The sequence below is a fragment of the Podarcis tiliguerta genome, assembly GCF_965153285.1.
Source record: "Podarcis tiliguerta genome assembly, chromosome: 1".
Taxonomy (NCBI): domain Eukaryota; kingdom Metazoa; phylum Chordata; class Lepidosauria; order Squamata; family Lacertidae; genus Podarcis; species Podarcis tiliguerta.
Window position 1 is genome coordinate 57848386 of NC_139534.1, and position 25978 is coordinate 57874363.

Below are 25978 nucleotides of genomic sequence, written 5' to 3' on the forward strand. Positions count from 1 at the left end.
GGTTTATGGTGAGACCACCAAGACTGAATTGGGTGGGAGGAGGGAGTTTCCTTGGGAAAGACACCAAAAGGGCAGGAGATATTGGGCAGCTTTTAACGAAGAAGTCCTGCTGGTGCAATGCACCTTTCTCCTCTCTCCTCGCCTGGCACTTCCTCTGCAACACCCCCACCCCACCCCAAATTGGCTCAAGGAGAAGTTAAGAGAGCCCCTAGAGCAGGGTGTGGAGGAAGAAGAAGGGGATCAGTCCATCTGGGAAGCTGAAATGTGATTTCCACAGCGCTGTGTTGAATGCCTCCATGTATCGTTGTGGTGGGATGGACTGTAGATTGGAGATGGGAGGGGAGGAATGGGGTGGGCAAGGGAAGAGGTAAAGTCTTCCACTTAGAGGGATGGAAAACACAAGAGAAAGGAGCCTGGAGTGGGGAAGGGCCTCCTTTGGCTAGGGCATGTGTACTTTTGCAATTATGAAAATGCACATATAAAGACATATAAAAATGAAAACAAGAGAGAGAGTGGTATGAATGGATGGATGGATAAGGGAGGGATTTCCCCCATGAAAACTACCGTATTTTTCGCTCTATAAGACGCACCAGATCATAAGATGCACCAAGTTTTTGGAGGAGGAAAACAAGGGGGGGGGGATTCTGAATCCCAGAAGCTAGAACAGCAAGAGGGAGCACTGCGTAATGATCCCTCTTGCTGTTCTGGCTTCTGGGATAGCCGCATGAAGCCTCTTCAGGGAAGCAGGATGAAGGCCCCCCCTGCCCTGAAGAGGCTGCGCGTGGCTAAGCCAGAAGCTAGAACAGCAAGAGGGAGCGCTGCACAGTGATCCCTCTCACTGTTCTGGCTTCTGAGATAGCTGCACAGCCTGCATTCGCTCCATAAGACGCACACACATTACCCCTTACATTTTATGAGGAAAAAAGTGTGTCTTATACAGTGAAAAATACAGTAGATTGCTCCCTCATATGCAATAGAACACAATTCCGGACCCACAAGCACCGTGCTCATGGATCTGAACCCATAGGAACAGAGTTCTTCCTTACCACAATTTCTGCAACGGGCACTTTGGATGTTTCAGTCCCTCACACAGCAGCTGCACCCCGGAATCCCCAAGCTGGTTACCTCCCAGTAAGAGTTCGGTCAGCGTCTGGTTGCTGCTGAGGACAGAGGCAAGATCTGCACAGCAAGCAGCAGTGAGATCACAATTGTATAAGCTGCAGGAGAAAAGAAATTGGCTGTGTTATGTTCACACAAAAGCTAGAAGAGTCCCTCTGCATTCCTCCATGCCGTTTGCAAGTTTGTACCGCATCTAATCACTCTTTAAAACTGGATTCCGGCAGGGCATGGAAGAACAGGGTTTTAAGGGGATGGCTTGAAGTGTAAAGACCCTTCTCCTGTTTCTTCAGATCACCTCGCAACTTTCTTCAAATACAAACAATTCCTGTCACATGCAGCAATATCCTGCAGCCCCTATGTAACAAACTGGATGACAAGGGCTTTCTTGGTCATGCCTCAGCTGACAGTAGCTGCTACAGAACCCATTCAATGAGCAAAAATGGGCTTCTATGTTCCTCAAAGAGTTTCCTTGAGGTGCAGAAACCTCTCACTCTGAAACTCAGGCAGAGAAGATGTGTAGTGACACTCTCAGTCAGGGGTAGGCAACCTAAGGCCCAGGGGTCGGATATGGCTCAATCGCCTTCTCAATCCAGCCTGCAGATGGTCCCAGAATCAGCATGTTTTTACATGAGTAGAATGTGTCCTTTTACTTAAAATGCATCTCTGGGTTATTTGTGGGGCCTGCCTGGTGTTTTTACATGAGTAGAATGTGTGCTTTTACTTAAAATGCATCTCTGGGTTATTTGTGGGGCATAGGAATCCGTTCTCCCCCCCCCAAAAAAAAAACATAGTCTGACCCACCACATGGTCTGAGGGATGGTGGACTGGCCCACGGCTGAAAAAGGTTGCTGACCCCTGCTCTCAGCCCTTGATGGCAGGAAATGTAAGCCAATTTTTTTGGTTAGGGTGGGGGTGAGGGGCAACCTGTTAATACCCTATGAATAGTTAAGGTGAAGGAATCAAAATTTAGGAAGGGATCTTGGAATATTGTGATTCCGAACAGAAACAAGTGATGCCTCAACAGGCTTGACTGTACAAAAGGGTCGGTCTGGCTCCTGCTTGGGGAGCAGCATTTCTAGGGTCCCTTCACTCTCGGGGGGGGGGGGAACCTGGGCTCCAAAGATGCTATCCAACCCCAGAGGGATCCAGCCGATTACTTGCTTGAGGAGCTGCAGCTTGCAGTGCGGATGCTTGAGACCTCTGCACAGAAGCTTCACCCCTGGATCTCGAAGCTCGTTACATTCCACCACCAGCTCTGTCAGAGTCTGTCTGACTGCGAGGGCAGAAGAGAGATCTTCACAAGAAGCAGCTGTAATATTACATCGGGCCAGCCTGTGTGAGAAAGAAAATATGAAAGGAAAACCTCTCCCGTTCACGTCTTCCTCCACAAACAGCTTCTGCTTGCTAGAAAACCCTGAAGCCTTTATTCCTAGCCACTGTCAGGATGAAGGAGTCTTGAAGAACTCAAAGTAACATTGCAGCTGGGCAGGCACTCTGAGGAAGGATTTTGGTTTGTGTATGCGGTTTTGGTTCACTCACAAGCACACAGCCTGCTCCTATTCACACCCCTCTGTGTGGTCTCAATAGTCAATTTAAACTGGCCAGACTTTGTTGATTTCATGTTTCCAGGCCTGTCCTTCCAAATGCATGAGAAAGTTTATCTTTCATGTTCCTAAGAGCCAACACTCACCTCTGGGTCTTTTTCAACTATCTGACTCTCAGAGGTACATGGGACCCACCTGCTGGTGAAAGGGGATGGCAGCTTACACCAAGGGTGATGAACCGTTGGCTCTCTAGATGCTGCTGAACTACAACTCCCATCAGGCCCAGCAAACATGGCAAGGATGATGGGACTTGTAGTTCAGCAAGGATAGTTCCCTCCCTTCGACATAGAGCTAGGGCCCTTCCCTGCCCCAAGGCAAGTGCAGCAGCAATCAGTTCTGCTCAGTAAACCTAGATTCCCTTCAGGTTTTCATGCAGATCACCTTGTGCCATGTGTGCTGGGTTTGTGTGTACGAATCCCACTCTGTATGTGATGCAAAGGCTCTCAGAGCCACTCTGCCTTCTTCCTATGGTCACAGTCCTGCTGCCAGACGTTTTAGGAGGGGTAGGAAATCAAGAGCAACAAGCAGGTGAAAACTGGTTGGCTCTGCTGGTCCATCCTCATTTGTGGGTGTGTGGAGAAAGAAGACAAGCATGTCAGTAAGCACAACAGATCCATGATGAGAAACCTGCAGGGAGACTACAGTGCCCATGACAAAGTGTGGCCCCCTAGAAGTGACAGAAATGGGTGAGAGATCTGCAAAGCCAGCTGGATCCAGCCACAGACAGCAAGCAGCGTCTCTGAAGGCCCTCGGGAGTGCTGGGTCATGATCCATTTCCCCTCCTCCTTACCTTCAGGTTATTCCTCTCTTCTCCCTACATTCCTTCCTTTGCCTTTCCTCTTCTGCTATGTTTATCAAGCAACTTTGAAATATATATATATATATATATATATATATATATATGCTTTCGTAGATTTTCACGGGTACAGGAATGCAGGTTTTGGTGTCCTCGGGTGTCTTCCCGTGTAAAAGTTGGGGTGTCTAGGCGACGTTTCGACGAGGTCTCACTCGTCATCTTCAGGCTGGTGCTTTCGGCTTCTTGTTACTGGAACAGAGCAGGATCTCAGTGTTTGAGTTCCTATAAATACTGTTGAGGAGGTGTGGTGTATAGCCTCCAATGTTCTGGGCAGAGAGGAGGTTCCCAGGCTGGTGTGCCTTTTCTTCTTTTGTTCCTTAATTACTTGAGGGATATCTTGAGTGATTTCTTGAGTGATTTCCTGAATCCCACTTAGGTGGGTCATTAGGTGTGGATTAGTTGCTAAAGCCTTCGTGTCTTGAACTCTTGAACTTTGTGAAGAGTTTTTCTGAGAAGATGGCTGTACTGCACTTGGTTGTGCTCTGGCTTGGCTTCGTGTATAGGGGCGAGCTGTGGTTTTGTGGCCTGTGCCAGCCAGATCTGTGTAGGGATTGCAGGGGGGTGCAGCATCCGGAGGTGCCACCCTGGTTTGGCTACTGGATGGTGTCTGTAATTTATCTGTGGAGAGGGTCTGGGTTTGGGTCTGGTGTGGTTGATTGGTGATGGCGTTCTGTGTGCCTCTGGATCTGGTGTCAGATTTTGTGGGGAGGGCTAATTTCCAGATGTCTGGCAAGCGGGATGTGTCGTCACGCTTGTTCATGTTGTGAGGGTGTTTCTCTATCTCGATGGCTTCCATGATTATTCTCTTGTGGTGATGTTCCATGTTAAAGAGCAATTTGGAATCTGCAAAATTAATTTCGTGTCCTGTTTCTTTCATGTGTTGGAAAAGAGAGGAAGTTTTTTCTTCTTTTTTGACGGCATTCTTGTGTTCTGCGATCCGTGCATTTATTCGTCTGTTTGTTTGTCCAATGTACGTGGCTGGGCAGACTTTGCAGGGTATTTCATAGACCCCTTGGTTTTCCAACTGAATTTTATCCTTGGGGTTTCTGAGGATATTGGCTATTTTTTGGTTGGTGCAAAAGGCTGTTTTGATATTGTGTTTATGGAGGATTTTGCTAATTTTATCTGTAGTGCCCTTGATATAAGGAAGGAGGGCTATGCCATTGTTTTCTTCTGTGTCTTGGTTTTTGGGGGGTGTTTCTTTTTGGATTAGCTTCGTAACCCTGTTTTGCTGGTATCCATTGGCAATTAACACATTTGAGAGATTCTGTAACTCAGTTGTCAAGTGGTCTTCGTCAGCCAGGCGTTTGGTTCTGGAGATGAGAGTCTTGGCTACGGAGTTTATTTGTGCAGGGTGGTGGTGTGATTGTGCATGTAAGTAGCGGTTGGTGTGTGTTTTTTTCCGGTAGATAGTGTGTCCTAGGGAGCCATCAGGTTTTTTGTAGATTAGGACGTCAAGGAAGGGAAGTTGGTTGTTGGTTTCTATTTCCATAGTGAATTGTATTTTGGGGTGTAGGCTGTTGAGATGTGTGAGGAAGCTATCCAGTTTTTCCTTCCCGTGTGGCCAAATTACAAAGGTGTCGTCAACATATCTGAGCCAAAGTTTGGGTTTGTGTTCTGACTTGTCTAAAGCATTGGTTTCAAAGTGTTCCATGTACAGGTTAGCGATGACCGGTGAGAGGGGTGATCCCATAGGTGCTCCTTCTATCTGTTTGTATCTTTGTCCATTGTGGATGAAGTACGTGTTGGTTAGGCAGTGGTTGGTCAGGTCCAAGATGTATTCGGGGGGATTGTATTTGTTTTGAATGGCTGTCAAGGCTTCATTAATGGGCACTTGTGTGAAGAGAGATACAACATCGAAGCTCACAAGTAGGTCATTGGGTTGTAGGTTTTGCTTCTTTATTGTTTCTATGAACTGGAAGGAGTTTGGAACGTGTGAAGAGATGGATTCTGCATAGGGCTGAAGTTGCTTGGCGAGAAATTTAGCGAGATTTTGTAGAGGTGAGCCTATGGAGCTGACTATTGGTCTGAGTGGTGTTCCTTCTTTGTGTATCTTGGGGAGGCCGTAGAGTTTGGGGCATCTGGATGATTTTTCTCTGGGGATGATTCTTAGCTGGATTTCTTCACTGATAGGGGAGGCTTTTATTTTGGATTTGGTGGTTTTTTCCAGATAGGTGGTGGGATCTGTTTTTATAGGTTGGTAGGTAGGGTCTTGGAGTAGATTTGATAGTTTTGCTTGGTAGTCCGATGTGTTCATCACAACAGTGGCATTACCTTTGTCTGCTGGGAGAATGATTATGTTGTTGTCTTTCCTCAGGTTGGTGAGTGCTTTCTGTTCTTCTTTGTGTAAATTGCTTCTGGGTGGTTTGCTGGAGCAGAGGATGTTGGTGACTTCAAGTCTGATTTTATTGGCTTCATCTGGATTGATTTTGGTTAGGCTAGCTTCGACTCCGCATATGATGTTTTCCGTGGGGATGCGTCTCGGGGCGACTGCAAAGTTGAAACCTTTGGAGAGTACTTTGGTTTCAGTTGAGGTGAGGATCCTGTCTGATATGTTATGTACTGTTTGTTTCATGGGTTGTTGTGGAGGGTGGCTGGGCTTCTGGCGTTTCTCTAGTTTGTGGAGTTTGTTGGTGTGTGTGTCTGTCTTGTGTGAGGTCTCCGTTTCAGCTCTCCAGACGGCTAGTTGTTTGCATTTGTCCCAGAGTGCAGGGTGGATTTTGTTACAGAGTTTGAGGTGAAGAGTGAGTAGATCTTTGTTGGTTTGGTTTAGTAGGTATCTTTTCTTGTGTAGTTCGTTTCTGATTAGAGATAGTTCAGTTCGTTTCAGGATCCTTTCGGTAGCTGGGGTTTTAGAGTGGAATTTAAGTTGGAAGCATGTGGGAATTAAGTTGTTGTCTCGGCAGTTGCGTAGGAACAAGAGATCACATAAGATGGTGGCTCTTCGGATTTCTAGTTTCTCGTAGGTTCTTGTCAGCTGGAAGGTTTCCTCCCCGTAGAGGTGAGATATTTGCTTTCGTAGATTTTCACGGGTACAGGAATGCAGGTTTTGGTGTCCTCGGGTGTCTTCCCGTGTAAAAGTTGGGGTGTCTAGGCGACGTTTCGACGAGGTCTCACTCGTCATCTTCAGGCTGGTGCTTTCGGCTTCTTGTTACTGGAACAGAGCAGGATCTCAGTGTTTGAGTTCCTATAAATACTGTTGAGGAGGTGTGGTGTATAGCCTCCAATGTTCTGGGCAGAGAGGAGGTTCCCAGGCTGGTGTGCCTTTTCTTCTTTTGTTCCTTAATTACTTGAGGGATATCTTGAGTGATTTCTTGAGTGATTTCCTGAATCCCACTTAGGTGGGTCATTAGGTGTGGATTAGTTGCTAAAGCCTTCGTGTCTTGAACTCTTGAACTTTGTGAAGAGTTTTTCTGAGAAGATGGCTGTACTGCACTTGGTTGTGCTCTGGCTTGGCTTCGTGTATAGGGGCGAGCTGTGGTTTTGTGGCCTGTGCCAGCCAGATCTGTGTAGGGATTGCAGGGGGGTGCAGCATCCGGAGGTGCCACCCTGGTTTGGCTACTGGATGGTGTCTGTAATTTATCTGTGGAGAGGGTCTGGGTTTGGGTCTGGTGTGGTTGATTGGTGATGGCGTTCTGTGTGCCTCTGGATCTGGTGTCAGATTTTGTGGGGAGGGCTAATTTCCAGATGTCTGGCAAGCGGGATGTGTCGTCACGCTTGTTCATGTTGTGAGGGTGTTTCTCTATCTCGATGGCTTCCATGATTATTCTCTTGTGGTGATGTTCCATGTTAAAGAGCAATTTGGAATCTGCAAAATTAATTTCGTGTCCTGTTTCTTTCATGTGTTGGAAAAGAGAGGAAGTTTTTTCTTCTTTTTTGACGGCATTCTTGTGTTCTGCGATCCGTGCATTTATTCGTCTGTTTGTTTGTCCAATGTACGTGGCTGGGCAGACTTTGCAGGGTATTTCATAGACCCCTTGGTTTTCCAACTGAATTTTATCCTTGGGGTTTCTGAGGATATTGGCTATTTTTTGGTTGGTGCAAAAGGCTGTTTTGATATTGTGTTTATGGAGGATTTTGCTAATTTTATCTGTAGTGCCCTTGATATAAGGAAGGAGGGCTATGCCATTGTTTTCTTCTGTGTCTTGGTTTTTGGGGGGTGTTTCTTTTTGGATTAGCTTCGTAACCCTGTTTTGCTGGTATCCATTGGCAATTAACACATTTGAGAGATTCTGTAACTCAGTTGTCAAGTGGTCTTCGTCAGCCAGGCGTTTGGTTCTGGAGATGAGAGTCTTGGCTACGGAGTTTATTTGTGCAGGGTGGTGGTGTGATTGTGCATGTAAGTAGCGGTTGGTGTGTGTTTTTTTCCGGTAGATAGTGTGTCCTAGGGAGCCATCAGGTTTTTTGTAGATTAGGACGTCAAGGAAGGGAAGTTGGTTGTTGGTTTCTATTTCCATAGTGAATTGTATTTTGGGGTGTAGGCTGTTGAGATGTGTGAGGAAGCTATCCAGTTTTTCCTTCCCGTGTGGCCAAATTACAAAGGTGTCGTCAACATATCTGAGCCAAAGTTTGGGTTTGTGTTCTGACTTGTCTAAAGCATTGGTTTCAAAGTGTTCCATGTACAGGTTAGCGATGACCGGTGAGAGGGGTGATCCCATAGGTGCTCCTTCTATCTGTTTGTATCTTTGTCCATTGTGGATGAAGTACGTGTTGGTTAGGCAGTGGTTGGTCAGGTCCAAGATGTATTCGGGGGGATTGTATTTGTTTTGAATGGCTGTCAAGGCTTCATTAATGGGCACTTGTGTGAAGAGAGATACAACATCGAAGCTCACAAGTAGGTCATTGGGTTGTAGGTTTTGCTTCTGGATAGCTTCCTCACACATCTCAACAGCCTACACCCCAAAATACAATTCACTATGGAAATAGAAACCAACAACCAACTTCCCTTCCTTGACGTCCTAATCTACAAAAAACCTGATGGCTCCCTAGGACACACTATCTACCGGAAAAAAACACACACCAACCGCTACTTACATGCACAATCACACCACCACCCTGCACAAATAAACTCCGTAGCCAAGACTCTCATCTCCAGAACCAAACGCCTGGCTGACGAAGACCACTTGACAACTGAGTTACAGAATCTCTCAAATGTGTTAATTGCCAATGGATACCAGCAAAACAGGGTTACGAAGCTAATCCAAAAAGAAACACCCCCCAAAAACCAAGACACAGAAGAAAACAATGGCATAGCCCTCCTTCCTTATATCAAGGGCACTACAGATAAAATTAGCAAAATCCTCCATAAACACAATATCAAAACAGCCTTTTGCACCAACCAAAAAATAGCCAATATCCTCAGAAACCCCAAGGATAAAATTCAGTTGGAAAACCAAGGGGTCTATGAAATACCCTGCAAAGTCTGCCCAGCCACGTACATTGGACAAACAAACAGACGAATAAATGCACGGATCGCAGAACACAAGAATGCCGTCAAAAAAGAAGAAAAAACTTCCTCTCTTTTCCAACACATGAAAGAAACAGGACACGAAATTAATTTTGCAGATTCCAAATTGCTCTTTAACATGGAACATCACCACAAGAGAATAATCATGGAAGCCATCGAGATAGAGAAACACCCTCACAACATGAACAAGCGTGACGACACATCCCGCTTGCCAGACATCTGGAAATTAGCCCTCCCCACAAAATCTGACACCAGATCCAGAGGCACACAGAACGCCATCACCAATCAACCACACCAGACCCAAACCCAGACCCTCTCCACAGATAAATTACAGACACCATCCAGTAGCCAAACCAGGGTGGCACCTCCGGATGCTGCACCCCCCTGCAATCCCTACACAGATCTGGCTGGCACAGGCCACAAAACCACAGCTCGCCCCTATACACGAAGCCAAGCCAGAGCACAACCAAGTGCAGTACAGCCATCTTCTCAGAAAAACTCTTCACAAAGTTCAAGAGTTCAAGACACGAAGGCTTTAGCAACTAATCCACACCTAATGACCCACCTAAGTGGGATTCAGGAAATCACTCAAGAAATCACTCAAGATATCCCTCAAGTAATTAAGGAACAAAAGAAGAAAAGGCACACCAGCCTGGGAACCTCCTCTCTGCCCAGAACATTGGAGGCTATACACCACACCTCCTCAACAGTATTTATAGGAACTCAAACACTGAGATCCTGCTCTGTTCCAGTAACAAGAAGCCGAAAGCACCAGCCTGAAGATGACGAGTGAGACCTCGTCGAAACGTCGCCTAGACACCCCAACTTTTACACGGGAAGACACCCGAGGACACCAAAACCTGCATTCCTGTACCCGTGAAAATCTACGAAAGCAAATATCTCACCTCTACGGGGAGGAAACCTTCCAGCTGACAAGAACCTACGAGAAACTAGAAATCCGAAGAGCCACCATCTTATGTGATCTCTTGTTCCTACGCAACTGCCGAGACAACAACTTAATTCCCACATGCTTCCAACTTAAATTCCACTCTAAAACCCCAGCTACCGAAAGGATCCTGAAACGAACTGAACTATCTCTAATCAGAAACGAACTACACAAGAAAAGATACCTACTAAACCAAACCAACAAAGATCTACTCACTCTTCACCTCAAACTCTGTAACAAAATCCACCCTGCACTCTGGGACAAATGCAAACAACTAGCCGTCTGGAGAGCTGAAACGGAGACCTCACACAAGACAGACACACACACCAACAAACTCCACAAACTAGAGAAACGCCAGAAGCCCAGCCACCCTCCACAACAACCCATGAAACAAACAGTACATAACATATCAGACAGGATCCTCACCTCAACTGAAACCAAAGTACTCTCCAAAGGTTTCAACTTTGCAGTCGCCCCGAGACGCATCCCCACGGAAAACATCATATGCGGAGTCGAAGCTAGCCTAACCAAAATCAATCCAGATGAAGCCAATAAAATCAGACTTGAAGTCACCAACATCCTCTGCTCCAGCAAACCACCCAGAAGCAATTTACACAAAGAAGAACAGAAAGCACTCACCAACCTGAGGAAAGACAACAACATAATCATTCTCCCAGCAGACAAAGGTAATGCCACTGTTGTGATGAACACATCGGACTACCAAGCAAAACTATCAAATCTACCCCAAGACCCTACCTACCAACCTATAAAAACAGATCCCACCACCTATCTGGAAAAAACCACCAAATCCAAAATAAAAGCCTCCCCTATCAGTGAAGAAATCCAGCTAAGAATCATCCCCAGAGAAAAATCATCCAGATGCCCCAAACTCTACGGCCTCCCCAAGATACACAAAGAAGGAACACCACTCAGACCAATAGTCAGCTCCATAGGCTCACCTCTACAAAATCTCGCTAAATTTCTCGCCAAGCAACTTCAGCCCTATGCAGAATCCATCTCTTCACACGTTCCAAACTCCTTCCAGTTCATAGAAACAATAAAGAAGCAAAACCTACAACCCAATGACCTACTTGTGAGCTTCGATGTTGTATCTCTCTTCACACAAGTGCCCATTAATGAAGCCTTGACAGCCATTCAAAACAAATACAATCCCCCCGAATACATCTTGGACCTGACCAACCACTGCCTAACCAACACGTACTTCATCCACAATGGACAAAGATACAAACAGATAGAAGGAGCACCTATGGGATCACCCCTCTCACCGGTCATCGCTAACCTGTACATGGAACACTTTGAAACCAATGCTTTAGACAAGTCAGAACACAAACCCAAACTTTGGCTCAGATATGTTGACGACACCTTTGTAATTTGGCCACACGGGAAGGAAAAACTGGATAGCTTCCTCACACATCTCAACAGCCTACACCCCAAAATACAATTCACTATGGAAATAGAAACCAACAACCAACTTCCCTTCCTTGACGTCCTAATCTACAAAAAACCTGATGGCTCCCTAGGACACACTATCTACCGGAAAAAAACACACACCAACCGCTACTTACATGCACAATCACACCACCACCCTGCACAAATAAACTCCGTAGCCAAGACTCTCATCTCCAGAACCAAACGCCTGGCTGACGAAGACCACTTGACAACTGAGTTACAGAATCTCTCAAATGTGTTAATTGCCAATGGATACCAGCAAAACAGGGTTACGAAGCTAATCCAAAAAGAAACACCCCCCAAAAACCAAGACACAGAAGAAAACAATGGCATAGCCCTCCTTCCTTATATCAAGGGCACTACAGATAAAATTAGCAAAATCCTCCATAAACACAATATCAAAACAGCCTTTTGCACCAACCAAAAAATAGCCAATATCCTCAGAAACCCCAAGGATAAAATTCAGTTGGAAAACCAAGGGGTCTATGAAATACCCTGCAAAGTCTGCCCAGCCACGTACATTGGACAAACAAACAGACGAATAAATGCACGGATCGCAGAACACAAGAATGCCGTCAAAAAAGAAGAAAAAACTTCCTCTCTTTTCCAACACATGAAAGAAACAGGACACGAAATTAATTTTGCAGATTCCAAATTGCTCTTTAACATGGAACATCACCACAAGAGAATAATCATGGAAGCCATCGAGATAGAGAAACACCCTCACAACATGAACAAGCGTGACGACACATCCCGCTTGCCAGACATCTGGAAATTAGCCCTCCCCACAAAATCTGACACCAGATCCAGAGGCACACAGAACGCCATCACCAATCAACCACACCAGACCCAAACCCAGACCCTCTCCACAGATAAATTACAGACACCATCCAGTAGCCAAACCAGGGTGGCACCTCCGGATGCTGCACCCCCCTGCAATCCCTACACAGATCTGGCTGGCACAGGCCACAAAACCACAGCTCGCCCCTATACACGAAGCCAAGCCAGAGCACAACCAAGTGCAGTACAGCCATCTTCTCAGAAAAACTCTTCACAAAGTTCAAGAGTTCAAGACACGAAGGCTTTAGCAACTAATCCACACCTAATGACCCACCTAAGTGGGATTCAGGAAATCACTCAAGAAATCACTCAAGATATCCCTCAAGTAATTAAGGAACAAAAGAAGAAAAGGCACACCAGCCTGGGAACCTCCTCTCTGCCCAGAACATTGGAGGCTATACACCACACCTCCTCAACAGTATTTATAGGAACTCAAACACTGAGATCCTGCTCTGTTCCAGTAACAAGAAGCCGAAAGCACCAGCCTGAAGATGACGAGTGAGACCTCGTCGAAACGTCGCCTAGACACCCCAACTTTTACACGGGAAGACACCCGAGGACACCAAAACCTGCATATATATATATATATATATATACATGGGGGGGGGACTATGTTCATATTCTTTCTGATATTTTAAAATATACAGCTATTTGTTCCTGCATGCAAATATATTAACCCTCTCCCCAATATGCTGGATCAAGGATGCTGCAGTTGTGCAAAAGGGAATCACCTCTTTTCATTTCCCTTGAGAGCAGACATTTCTTTGTATTCTGCAATCATTCTGCAATACACCAAATCACGGAACCCCACAGCACAAATCTCAGCTGCTGCTCACCTCAGTTTTTGCAGCTTGCAGCTGGGCTGCTTCAGTCCCTCACAGAGCAGCCTCACTCCAGCATCTTCCAGTCCATTATATTCTAGTGCCAGTTCTGTCAATGTCTGGCTGGTGCTGAGAATGGAGCTGAAATCCCCACAACAGGCAGGGCTGAGCTCACTTGTGTCCAGTCTGCAAGAGAAAACAAACAGATCCAACAAGTGCAAACATGGCTCACTCACTTCTACAGGCCCCTTCTATTTCACCCTCTGATATTAAGAAGATATGTTGTGAAACAACAGCCCTTCCACTCTAAATCGCAGTGATCACGTCAGTGAATTTCTTCACTTTACAGCTGATGCAGCCTATAACTGGTGGGTGATGAAAGGAGGGCTGTCTGCCTCTATAGCTGAGCTGCATGTATACCGTGATCTGTGGATGGTTCTGATGTAAAACTCAGGTTGAGACCCTTCAGCCAGGGCCTCACCTATAACATGATATTCACTGCAGCAAAGGCTGGGAACATGCTCCCATTTACTCTGTGTCCAGTTAGCTGCAACCCACGATCCATATCTATGCTGCAGCGATCCTATTAAAGGCTGTGTTTTGATGCATTTCCTCCCAAACCAGCTTCAACACGAGTTGAGAAAAAGAGCCACCTGGCTGTGCTTTAAGATGGTTAAGGTGTACCCAGCCAAAGCCTCACTCTCCCTGTCCTCATCCATCACTGAGCTCTCGGCTCTGGTCCCAGAGAATTCTTTTAGGCACATGAGAAATTATTCTGTCATGGAAGTGATAAGACCACAGCAATAAAGGAGAAAGGGTGAGGATTCCCAATATGGAGAGTTGGTTTGGACATTCAGCTCACCTCCATCTGACCTCATCACATACACGCCTTCCAAGGCACGGGTGGGGAACTGGCTCTGGCCAGGGAGCGGGATCCTATGCTCCTCCATCCCCACCCCAAAGGGTCAACCACCTGTCAGTCACCTGCTGTCAACAGAGTCCTCCTGTGCAGCCCTGATTGTTCAAACTGTACCTGAAAAGGAAGGCTTTTCCTTTGCTGCCAGAAAGTGCTAAATTCTGCCAGCGGCTAGAAATGAAGAAGCAGGAATGTGCTCCCGAGTTTCCCTTTTCAAACTGGCCAGTTCCATTCCTGGTGTTATATATGGGATGGAGGAAACACCCGTGAGCCGGATGTTCACACACAGATTTTGCAATTGCAAGAAGTTTAGAAGAGGAGTCGAAAACTCTGACATTGAATGCACACCTGAACTTCCTGGTCAACCAAACATTTCCTAATGCCTTTATGCAACTGTAGCTGAACCGAAGGTTCTCAATGGAAATTACATGGAGGCCAGTCTGAAGGTCTGTTCCTACAGACTGCTGGTTTACTCTGGCTCTGCTTTGCAGGGAAGAGGAAATAATAAGTGTTTGCGATATTGTCATATTTTCACCCCTCCCTTTCAGAAAGGCAGGGTGGGTTATCCTTTGTTTTATCAAGGAGAAGAAAGGCATGAATGATCCTACAGCTCTATAGAAACCAAGAGACCAGACTATGTTGTCCAGCAGGACCCCTGATCTGCCCAGGACTCCTTGAAAGTAAGCTGCTCAAGGACTTCACATGGAAGGAATTTGGCTCCCACTTACAATAAAGTTTGCAGTACGCAGTTTGGATGTTTCAGTCCTTCAGACAACAGCTTCACTCCTGCATCTCCCACTTTGTTGCTTTCCAGGTTCAGCTTCATCAGAGTCCGGCTGGTACTCAGAACAGGGATGAGATCCTGACAACTGGCAGCTGAGAGATTGCAGCCGTCCAACCTGCATAGGGAGTGTGTGCAAAATTGTTATTACTTTTTTTTGGGGGGGGCACTTGCTGAGCCTCTGCTTCTTTCATACTTCAAGCTGCAACCAAGATAAGCTGCATCCCATTTGCACTGCAGTGCTCTCTCTCTCTTCCCCCCGCCATGCCATGTGCCAGAGTGGGTGTGGCCAAAGTAGAAATGTGGGAAGAGTGAAGACTGCAGTCTTCAAGTTTGCTATCCCAAAGGCTTCCCTATCAGCTATTGTATGCTATTTTCAATAACTGTGATCAATTAATTGCTATCAAGGTTGGGTCTAAGGGTGGCAGTTCACTTTTTTGCCGTTATAGTAACACAGCAAAATACACACTTTTTTTTAATGGACGAATTAATTTTGGGGCGGGGGGGGGGTCTTGGGGATCCTACAAAAAAACTTTTGGGATTGCAGCACCACAGTGGGTGATCTGCAAGACTTCTGATTTCTCTTTGTCCCCTTGCAGCCCCCTCCCCAAAATCTGCTCTGGAGGGTTCAGAGCAGAGTTTTGGGTGGTTGTGCAGTGGAAAAAACAAAAGAAAAACACAGGGCATGAGAAGACATCAACTCATGCCATGATGATTCTCTTCCTAAATTTAAAAATAAAAAGTTCCGAGGCCTCAAACATTCAATCTTTTAAAAAGTAAGTGTGTGTGTGTGTGTGTGTGTGTGTGTGTGTTGGAGAGGGCCACAAAACATGACCCTGGTTTAGACTACTGCAGCATGATCTGTGTGTGACTGCCTTTGAGGAACGTTCAGAAATCTTTCGTCATTCCCCGAGTTGGTGAGGCTCATTTGACAACAACGAAAAGCTGAGCCTTTAGCGTCACTGGCCGGATCCTATGGAACACCCTGCCAATAAAGATTCAGCAGACAACTTCTGTGCCAACTTTTAAAAGCCTACGGGAAACTTTTCTATTCCACCAGGCCTATGCAGGCAATTAAGAATACATCCCCCCAGAATGGTCTGCTGATGTTTTTATTTTATTTTTGCCTTTAACTTGCTATGATGTTATTGTTTGATGTTTTATATTGTTGCAAATTACTATTATATATTTTTATGATACAGCAGTATAATAACTATTTTTCAAAGCAAAATTAAAACTGTAGCTGGTGCAGATTTGAGCTTACGACTCCACCATTGCCTGATTCACCTTGGCCCCCAGTGTTAATTCTGAGTCCATCTTAAAATGCTGGCTAAGACCTAAAAAGAGGGACGCGGGTGGCGCTGTGGGTAAAACCTCAGCGCCTGAGGCTTGCCGATCGCATGGTCGGTGGTTCGAATCCCCGCGGCGGGGTGAGCTCCCATCTTTCGGTCCCAGCTCCTGCCCACCTAGCAGTTCGAAAGCACCCCTAAAGTGCAAGTAGATAAATAGGTGCCGCTTTCTAGCGGGAAGGTAAACGGCGTTTCTGTGTGCTGCGCTGGTGCTGGCTCGCCAGAGCAGCTTCGTCAAGCTGGCCACGTGACCCAGAAGTGTCTCCGGACAGCGCTGGCCCCCGGCCTCTTAAGTGAGATGGGCTCACAACCCTAGAGTCTGTCAAGACTGGCCCGTACGGGCAGGGGTACCTTTACCTTTAAGACCTAAAAAAACTGGATCACCTGCTTGGTAAGACCACCTGCTTATCAAAAATCCACCAGCTCTGGGCTTTGGCAGTCTGGTTCTGAAAAGGACAGCATGGTGTTCCTCACCCCAAGCTCTGCAGCTTGCAGTTCGGATGCTTCAATCCCTCACACAGCAGCTGAACTCCTTGATCTCCCAGTAAAGGATTCCAACCCAGTTCCAGCTCTGTCAGCTTCTGACTGGTACTGAAAACAGTGGAAAGGTCTCTGCTAGAAACAGAGGTCAGGCCACAGTCCTTCAGTCTGAAAGATAAAAAAGAGATGAGTGGTTGAAAGAGCCTGAGCTCGAGATGACATCACGTGGCTTCTCACCCTTCTTCTAAGACTCATGAAAAAGAAGGTGTGATCCAGCACAGGAGAAGCTTGTGCCCTTTTCACTCCTTGGGGAGCATAGATCAAATTAAGCCCACTTGCCTAACTAGGTATAGTTATCGTTGGTTTCACTGAGGATAGTTATGATTTAATTCATTGGGGAACTTAGTAATATCCATTTTCAAACAATGGTGCCTTTAATGTTGAAAGATGCTTTGGACTAAGATAAAAGTAAGTCAGATTACAACTGATTAAAAACACACACATACAGTATGTATGTGGAGTTCTGAGAAATTCAGGTTAGGATCTGTGATGGCAGGAATTATAGAATATGGCAAACAATACCAAACATTATACATCACAGTGTGTATAAAGAAGGAATACACACAGATGCAGTGTGAATCAAGATACAGAAGAGCGACCACAAGAAAGGGAGATACTGACAGCACACACCTGAGAGATAGTGGGCCCTTAAGCTTCGTGTTCTAGTTCAAAATTTTGAAATCTCTCCAAAACAGTCTTTTGTCCAAGAGGGAGAAATTGTGCTGTGGTTGTTTTTTAAAACAGCAAAGCCCCTGAGTAATTTTGCACACCTGAAGACAACTGATGTTGTGCACCCTCAATGCCTTTATGTTCCGCTGGGAATGCTTAGGCAGAAGAAGCATTTTTTCAGCTTACCCCAGTTTTTCTAGCATGCAGTTGGGATGAATCAGCCCTTCACATAGCAGCCTGGCTCCCGATTCCTTCAGAATGGCTGCCTGCAAGTCCAGTTCTACCAACTTCTGGCTTGTTGAGAGAACAGTGGAAAGATCTGCACAGCAACCATCTGTGAGCTGGCATCCATTAAGCCTGCAAAATGGGACAGAAACAGCTCCACTGGCCAACTCTTTCCCTGGGTATCCTTTGGATAAATCCTCATAAACATGGCTGATTCTTCTCCATCATCTCAATGATGCAGCAGATGTTGATTACGCACAGGCCACCTGAACGTGTGTAAAACATTCTGCATCTGGAGCTTTTCTTTTTCCCCTGTGTTTTTCTCCTTAGGTGGTTCAAAGCACAACAGCTTTTAATATTCCCACTAGATTAGCAAACTCTTTCTCTGGGATCCACGGAAATGCTCTGGGAAGTTGCCATAGGCAAATAGAAGGCATTTGAGAAGCATGGTAAAGACCAACAGATATGGGGAAATGGAACCCAGATGTAAATAACTGGCTTAAGAAGCAAGCAACTTCTAATTCTGTCCTGCACGGGAGGCTAAGCTGTGGCCCTTCGGATGTTGTTGGGCAGGAACTCTCATCATCCCTGACCCCTGGGGTCAGGCTTGCTGGGGCTGATGAGAGCTAAAATCCAGCAATATCCAGTGCGGCCACAGGTTCTCCTCTCCTACTGTACTGAAAACACACAGAGAGATGGACCTTCACATTAACAGCTACCTTGGCACTTGGGGTGTGTTGGTCCACCCAGTGGAGGAGGAAGCCACTCGGGCACCTGGGGCAGCGTGCCCAGAGGCAGGGCGAGCCTCCCACAGGTATGGGGCACACCACGGGGCCTCCGGAGTCTGCCTGCCTCCTCCCACTCAGCCACCTTACAGCTGGGGGGAGGCAGCGGGTGGATTGTTTGGGCAGCGCGGAGAGACACGTGGCTCAGGCACGCTGCAGCCCCCGCGGTGAATGCTGCCTGGCATTTTGTCACCCCCCTCAGTGGTGACACCCGGGGCGGCCTGCACCCGCCTCACCCCCTTCCTCTCCCCCTGGGTCCACCTGGTCTTTCCAGCGGCCTTCTCTCCCCTCCTGCTAAGAGGAGCAACATTTTTGTTGGGTCTTGCTAGCCAAGAAGAAGAGTTTGGATTTTATATCCCGCCTTTCACTCCCTTTAAGGAGTCTCAAAGCGGCTAACATTCTCCTTTCCCTTCCTCCCCCACAACAAACACTCTGTGAGGTGAGTGGGGCTGAGAGACTTCAGAGAAGTGTGACTGGCCCAAGGTCACCCAGCAGCTGCATGTGGAGGAGCAGGGAAGCGAACCCGGTTCACCAGATTACTAGTCCACCGCTCTTAACCACTACACCACACTGGCTCCAAACCAAAAAGAGTAGATGGCTGACCCCCAAAGCTTGGAGCCAGAGAATGTATGGGATCTCCATATAGTTGTGGGAATTATCTCCACCCACCTCCAAAGTCTAAGGTGGAGAGAAAGAATGATCGCTGCTCATACCCACCAGAGCACCAGAGGTCTGTGGCACATGAGAATGGAGAAGCCCGACCCTCCTGACATGGGATGACTGACATGTGAAGGAAACTCTGAAACACTTAATTGTTAGTAAAGTTGTACCTTGGTCTAAGAACAGTCCTGTTAATGAATGATTCGGGGAACAAAGTCTGCAAAACTGGAAGTAGGTGTTCCAGCTAGTGAACTTTGCCCTGGAAGCCAAACGGAAGCGAAATGGTGGAAGGGAACCGGTGGCGGGAAGCCTCATTAGGGAAAGTGCGCCTCGGTTTAAGAACGCTTTCGATGTAAGAACGGATGAATTAAGTTTGTAAACGGAGGTACCACTGTACCTTGCTTGTCGAGCGGCTTGGCTCCCGAACAAATCAACTCCCGAACGCCGCAAACCCGGACATAAGTGTTCCGGTTTGCGAACATTTTTCAAGAGCTGATGGTGAGATCTAATATAGAGTCCTCCGTAGCCTCCCAAAACTTTCATGACCTCAGACATTTCCACTTGCCAGTTATTCAGCAAACCTCTGACAATGTGGGGCTGCCCTGGGACCCATTCAGGCACTGCTGTGGAAGTACCTGAACCTCAATAAGACACACATTAGCTGAGTGTGTCTGAGTCAATAGAGCCAAACAAGTAACAAGGCAGGGAAAACAGCTGTGACTTACTCTAGTTTCCTGATTTTGTTGTTTGGATCTTTCAGTGCTTGACAGAGAAGGTAAACTGCTGAACGCTCCTGTGTTTTCTGATCGGGCCTAAAAAGGTAGAAAAGTTCGTTATGTTTTGTTTTCTAATATAAAATGAGCATAATGGACAAAATATGCTTATTGGTTATGCTACCCTTTCTGTTTTGGGAGAGAAAAAAGCAGTTTTAGTGATTGCACTACAAACTTTAAACTGGTTTGAAAGAAGTTTAACTGTCGCTACTTCTTTCCAATAAATGTAGGAAGTTCTAGGTCTGTAAGTGTGATGATCATTCTTCCTCAGAGAGCCCTAGGACTTTTACGAAACTACATTTCCCAAGGTGCTTAGGACAGTTAACTATACCGGCTGGGGCTGTATAGCTCCCAGAAGGAGCATCTTAGTATACCTGAAGGAGTATACGTGAAGGAGCGTCTCCATCCCCATCATTAAGCCTGAGGTCCTCCTTTGAGGGCCTTCTGGTGGTTCCCTCACTGCAAGATGTGAGGTTACAGGGAACCAGGCAGAGGTGGCGCCTGCCCTGTGGAACATCCTCCCATTAGATGTCAAGGAAATAAACTACTATCTGACTTTTAGAAGACACCTGAAGGCAGCCCTGTTTAGGGAAGTTTTTAATGTTTTATTGTGTTTTTAATGTTCTGTTGGGAGCCGCCCAGAGTGGCTGCGGAAACCCAGCCAGATGGGTGGGGTTTTATTTAATTATATTATTATTATTATTATTATTATTATTATTATTATTATTATTATTCAGAGGACGCCAGGTACTCCCACCCCTGCTCTACAGCTTAGCATAGACATAATCCAGATATAAAGGGGAGAAGAAAGAAGGATTTGCCAAAAAACAGAAAAAAGAAAGCAAAGAGCAGAAGTCTTTGGTAATGCATATTATGAGAAGTAGGAAAGAAGAGGAATAAAAATCAGCTACAACAGTAATCCAGTTATGAGTTTGGGTCCTACTTACTGACATGGATGACTGAGATGCCCTGGAAGTTCTTCTCCCTCAGGTTCCTTTGACAGAAACAAACATCCGTACAGGCAAAGCGCCTCCAAGTGTAAACAGTTCTGGACACAGAAGGAGAGAACAGCTTGGTCCAGGGGAGTAAATGTCAATCTGTCCATAGTTACTTCAGTCAAATGGTCAAGAGCACGTTGGGCAAATTCCTCTTCTTGGGTTGCATACAAATAGTGAAACCTCTCCAGCGGGTGATAATTTGGATAATCTGACTTAATCTGTGTGTCCATTTTAAACCAATCCAGCAAGTCAGCCTTAATTGCAGGTGAAATTGGCCACCCAAATTGTTCTTTCAGGTATTCCATTATTTCTCTGTTTAATAGGCTAAAGATGAATTGGGCAAATAAGGTCAAATCTCCTGGGTCTTTGCCGCATCCTTCTAGTGAGAGTTCCAGATCTTGCTTCATAGTTTCAGGATCTTTGGGCGTGTCTTCCAAAACATAGAACAAGGCCGCAAGAAACTCTTGTACACTGAGGTGGAGGAACCTATAGAGACCTTCAGAATCAGGGTCTTTCTGAAAAAAAGCAGGAGGAAGAGAACCTAAGTGGCCTGAACTTTGCTTCTGGATTTCTTCGGCCTTGAACAAGGTCTTGTTTTTCCTGATTCCATCAGCAGCCAGTGAGCAAAGCCCTCTCAGATTCCACTGCCCTGAGCTACTGCAGGGAGACTCAGTCAAAAGGGAGAGATAAAGTGCATATACCGCAGTGAGTTTTTCAGACACTGGCACTAGATCTTCCTTACCCCTGTCTAGCTGCTGTTTCATCACAGTGCAGAGGACCCAGCACAAATTGGGGACAAAGGATAGGGCAAAGAGTGCTTCATCCCCTTTAACGTACCTAAGAGCCTGTGTTGCTAATTTTTGATCTCCAAAGACCTTGAGGAAATACTCTTCTTTGCCCTCCTCGGAAAAACCCAAAAGTCTCACGCAGCGTTCAGATTGCAGGCAATTCCTGAGGCTTTCCAAAGTGGATGGCCTGGTACTAATTAGCAGGCAGGCCTCTGGAAGAAGGGCTCTGTGAAATAATGCACTCAAGAGGACTCCCACTGGCTTCTTCTCCCTGGGATCAACGCTCGGGTTGTCTTCCTGGTGTTCGATGGAGCAAGTGAGTTCATGAAAGCCATCAATTATGAAGAGAAGCTTGACAGGGTTTTCTAGGAGTTCCATGATCTCTTCTCTCTCTCTAAGCTCAGGGTCACCGTTTAAAATCAAGTCAGCCAAGTCCTCCTGGCCCTCAACGAGATTCAGTTGGCCACAACGGAGGTAGAAAAGGTAATCAAATCTCCCGGGAAAGAGTCTTCCAGCTGCCCAGTCTAGCAGGATCTTTCTGGCCAAGGTGGTTTTCCCAGTCCCAGCCCCTCCCAGGAGCACCACAGTCTGTGGTCCATCGTTGTCAACCTCAAACAAGGCCTCGGTGGGAACGGCAACCATTTGCTCTGACATGATCCCAGAATGTCTCCATGGTCTGTGCAGTACTTCAGTCTCTCGTCTATCTCCATTTGCAATAATTAGTTGCTCATATTTTTCATTGGGAGGCCCACAGACCCCATGGCTGGCGAGCCTTCTTTCAGGGCTTTGGTATTTCTCTCTAATATGTTCTCTGTATTTCTCCCTGTAATCTAATTCAGACATTATTTGTCATTAGGCATACTTTATTAACTCTGAAAGAAACTCAGCAAGCATCATTGTGGATTGCAAAAAAAACCAATTAAGCTTTTGGTGTATTTTGACAGGCTTTCTGAAATATATTTGGCAAAATGATACAAAAGCTGGGTGAGTTCACGTATTTTTTACACGGTTCCTTTCCAGAACCAGCTCCCCATACTGGGAAATGTTAACACGTGAACTGATTCACAGAGAAAGTATTTTTGACAGAGAAAAGTTCTGTTTGAATTAAGACCTGTGACAACGGTTTACTAGCTGCAAACCTGTGCACATTTACGTGGGACTAAGTCCCACTGAACTCAGGACTTCTAAGCAATCTGCATAGGCCGGCACTGTACGAAATCCTACTGTACAATATCCTACTTCAGACACCACCCTTGTCTTGCTCCAACACTCCTCCTTTCAGTTGTCCTTAAAAATCCACTTCCTGGAATCCAAAGAAACTTCCTTATCACATTAAGTAAGATTTTGAATCACAGCAAATGCTCCCATTTTCAGACAAATGGCAGGTTGCCTGTAAAGTCCCTCCGTCTGAAAGCAGAGATGAGCACTGCACCCCAAAGTCGAATTCGACTGGACTTAACTGTCCAGGGGTTCTTTACCTTAAATCCCCCCCTTTTTTGCAACTCCAAAATTAACAAAATAACTGCAATACTGCTCACAATTTGGTTACTTCAAAACTCACCAAAGTCCACCTGATTTCAATTAAGCAACCTGAACTAATCTGAACAGGATTGCAAGCAAAACGATCCTGGCTTACCTGACCGCATCGGTGGTATCATTTATGAACATGAAAGAGAAAACGAACAAAACCAGGACACTACTTCCTCTGGAACACAAAAGGGCAATTTCTTCTCAGTCTTAAGATCCAATACAATCTCTACAGTGCAGACGGCCCTTTGTACGTCATCGGTTTCTGTTTAAGTTTAAATGCATTCAGCAACAAGGAAGTATCCCGAGGAAAAAGGTGGAGAGAAATGGATTTGTCTTCGGGTTCCGGTAATCTTACACTGAAAGTCCACCATCTGCTGGTGGAAGTCAGTATTAGTGTGACCAGACCAGACCAGAAAAATGGGATAGCCAAAAAATCAAGGTATGTGGTTGCATGACAACCTGCAGAAGAGCCGTGTAATCAGTTTTGAGAACCTTTTTGTGTAGTGGAAGAGCAGATTTTAACTTAATATTTTAACTCTGGACAGTGGAACTGGCTCCCTCAGAAGGTGGTGGCCTCTTTTTCCTTGGAAGTTTAAAAGCAGATGTTTGATGGTCAATATCCAGATACCAGTCAAGATCGATTAAATGGTGTTTATTTAAAAGGCATAGTTTGTGGAAACATGCCCTTCGCAGGCAGTGGAGAAATGTTACACTGAACACAGGGAAAAAAGCATTCACTTCATACTTCACATGGAAGCAATGCATTGACTATTCAGCCTAGTCAGATTTTCACACAGCATAGCAACAGGGCATCAGCTTTTTGCCTTATTCTCCTTGCCTTCACCAGTGCCCACTGCTTAATAAGCATGCCTCCGCTTCTACTGCCTGCCCAGCTACGTAATTTTGCCCACTCTCAAGTGTTTGGCTGCATTACCTAGAACCCTTTTCAACATACATTGGCATTCTCCATGTTCTTAAAACCATTTTTTCCATGGCAAGGGCATGCAAGCAGATAGCTATGGGCACACTTTAACAATAACAACAACAACAATAATAATAATAATAATAATAATAATAAATCCCCACCTAAGCAGTGCACACAAGCCAAGGCAATTGTAAATTCTTAGCACACAGGCTTGCATTTTTCTGATTTAGTGCAAATCTAAGAGATTAATAAATTAATTTTTTAAAAACCTACATAAGCTATGTTCGTTCCCCTGTGTGAAGCGTGGCTGAAAAAGAAATGAAAGCACTGAAGAGGTATTGGGTGGGGGCGTAGCAAGGGGAATAGCAAAAAGTGACAATTGATCTCCCCACCCAAAACCTCCAAAACAATTTGTCTGCAACCCCAAGTGGAGAGGTCCCCCCCCCCCGCCAATTTTTAATCAGATTCTACCCACGTTAGGTAAACTAGAATGAAGATGGGAGAAGTCTCAAGATGGTGTTGTTTGACGGTAACATCAGGTGGACAGTGCAAGTTAAATGAGAGTGCAAACTGCAGCAAGTACACAGGAATAGACAAACCTTAAGCATATCATTGGAAAGTATCCCAATGTTTAAATAAATGGGAGGGGACCCAACATTTCTAACTCCAGTATGTAATTTTCTATGGTCTATTCACACATAAAATCGCTGATTGGTGATGATGTTTGTGGTACATGGTAAGCAGCCATTGATGAACGGTTGCAGTAGTATTGTAACTACTGCACAACTGGCTACTTTTAAATAATGGTGTGTGATACACTCTCTCTCTCTCTCTCTCTCTCTATTTAGCCTACCTTTACCACTAAAGGGCTTTAAAACCACTTACGACACATAAAAACAGATAAAATCCAACACAGCATTAGAATTACCAAATAAAAATAAAAACTCACAAACAGCAAATGCAATACAGCGTTCAAATAACAATAAAGAATCAGACCAAAAAGAATACCCAAGACCAAAGGCCCAGTGAAATAAACCAGGCTTTGTAGCTGAATGAAAAGGCTGGGGGCCATAAAAACCTCCAAAGTCATTCCACAACCTGGTTGCCACCACTGTAAAGGCCCTGCGTCAAATCTTTATCAAACCTATACAGTGGTACCTCGGCTTACATATGCTTCAGTTTACACACTCCGCCAACCCAGAAATAGTGCTTCAGGTTAAGAACTTTGCTTCAGGATGAGAACAGAAATCGTGCTCCAGCGGCGTGGCAGCAGCAGGAGGCCCCATTAGCTAAAGTGGTGCTTCAGGTTAAGAACAGTTTCAGGTTAAGAACGGACCTCCGGAACGAATTAAGTACTTAACCTGAGGTACCACTGTACAGCTCTGATGGCAGTGAGACACAAAGAAATGTGGGTAAGTTATAGGGCAGAACGACACCTTTAGACTGCAAGGGTGTTAATGGTATGGGGTTTTACAGCCCTAACAACCTTTTTTTTTTTTTCTGTATACAACCAACAAGTTGATTCTATTTGTTTCCTGGAATTTATATACTGCTTTACGGTTTCGGGGGGGGCGGGGGGAGGATTCCAAAACTTAAAAGTGGTTAATTTGCTCCCAGAGACAAAACTAGAATTATTGCCCCAAAAAATGCAATAATCTCATATGAACTATATAACAGGCACCCACAAGCAGCCTGCAGAAACTTACATCTCAAATTTATTTCCCCTTCAAAGTAAAGCTTGGTTGGGTTGGTGACTTTTGGCTGCCATTTCTCAACAATGATATCTTTTTGATACAAGTATTTAATTGCCAGAATTACTGGGTGGAACTTAACCTTGTGCTCTTCCTGTTTATCCATTTGCGCAAACATTCCTGCCTGCCAGATGGAAGTCTCCCCTCCTCCCCCTCAAGACTATC

The 25978-nt window shown here is 45.6% G+C and overlaps 2 protein-coding genes across 2 annotated transcripts in view; both read right to left on the reverse strand.

Moving 5' to 3' along the window:
• LOC310684142 (uncharacterized protein) overlaps positions 1–25978 on the reverse strand; it is a 46659-nt gene that overhangs the window by 3079 nt on the left and 17602 nt on the right. Inside the window, exons 14-21 of the mRNA XM_083454626.1 lie at positions 20769–22437; positions 19774–19860; positions 17565–17735; positions 16644–16817; positions 14768–14938; positions 13139–13309; positions 2281–2451; positions 1047–1217 (exon numbers count right to left, since the gene is read on the reverse strand). Coding sequence (XP_083310752.1) covers positions 1047–1217; positions 2281–2451; positions 13139–13309; positions 14768–14938; positions 16644–16817; positions 17565–17735; positions 19774–19860; positions 20769–22437 — 2785 coding nt within the window. The remainder of the gene's footprint in view (positions 1–1046; positions 1218–2280; positions 2452–13138; positions 13310–14767; positions 14939–16643; positions 16818–17564; positions 17736–19773; positions 19861–20768; positions 22438–25978) is intronic.
• Positions 2838–12878, reverse strand: LOC310678337 (uncharacterized protein; the record flags this gene model as incomplete). Its single annotated transcript, XM_083442218.1, has 3 exons — positions 12872–12878; positions 6777–8449; positions 2838–2858 (listed from the first exon to the last, which is right to left on the reverse strand). The coding sequence occupies exons 2-3, from the start codon at positions 8235–8237 to the stop codon at positions 2838–2840; spliced, it is 1482 nt and encodes a 493-aa protein (XP_083298344.1). The 5' UTR covers positions 8238–8449; positions 12872–12878.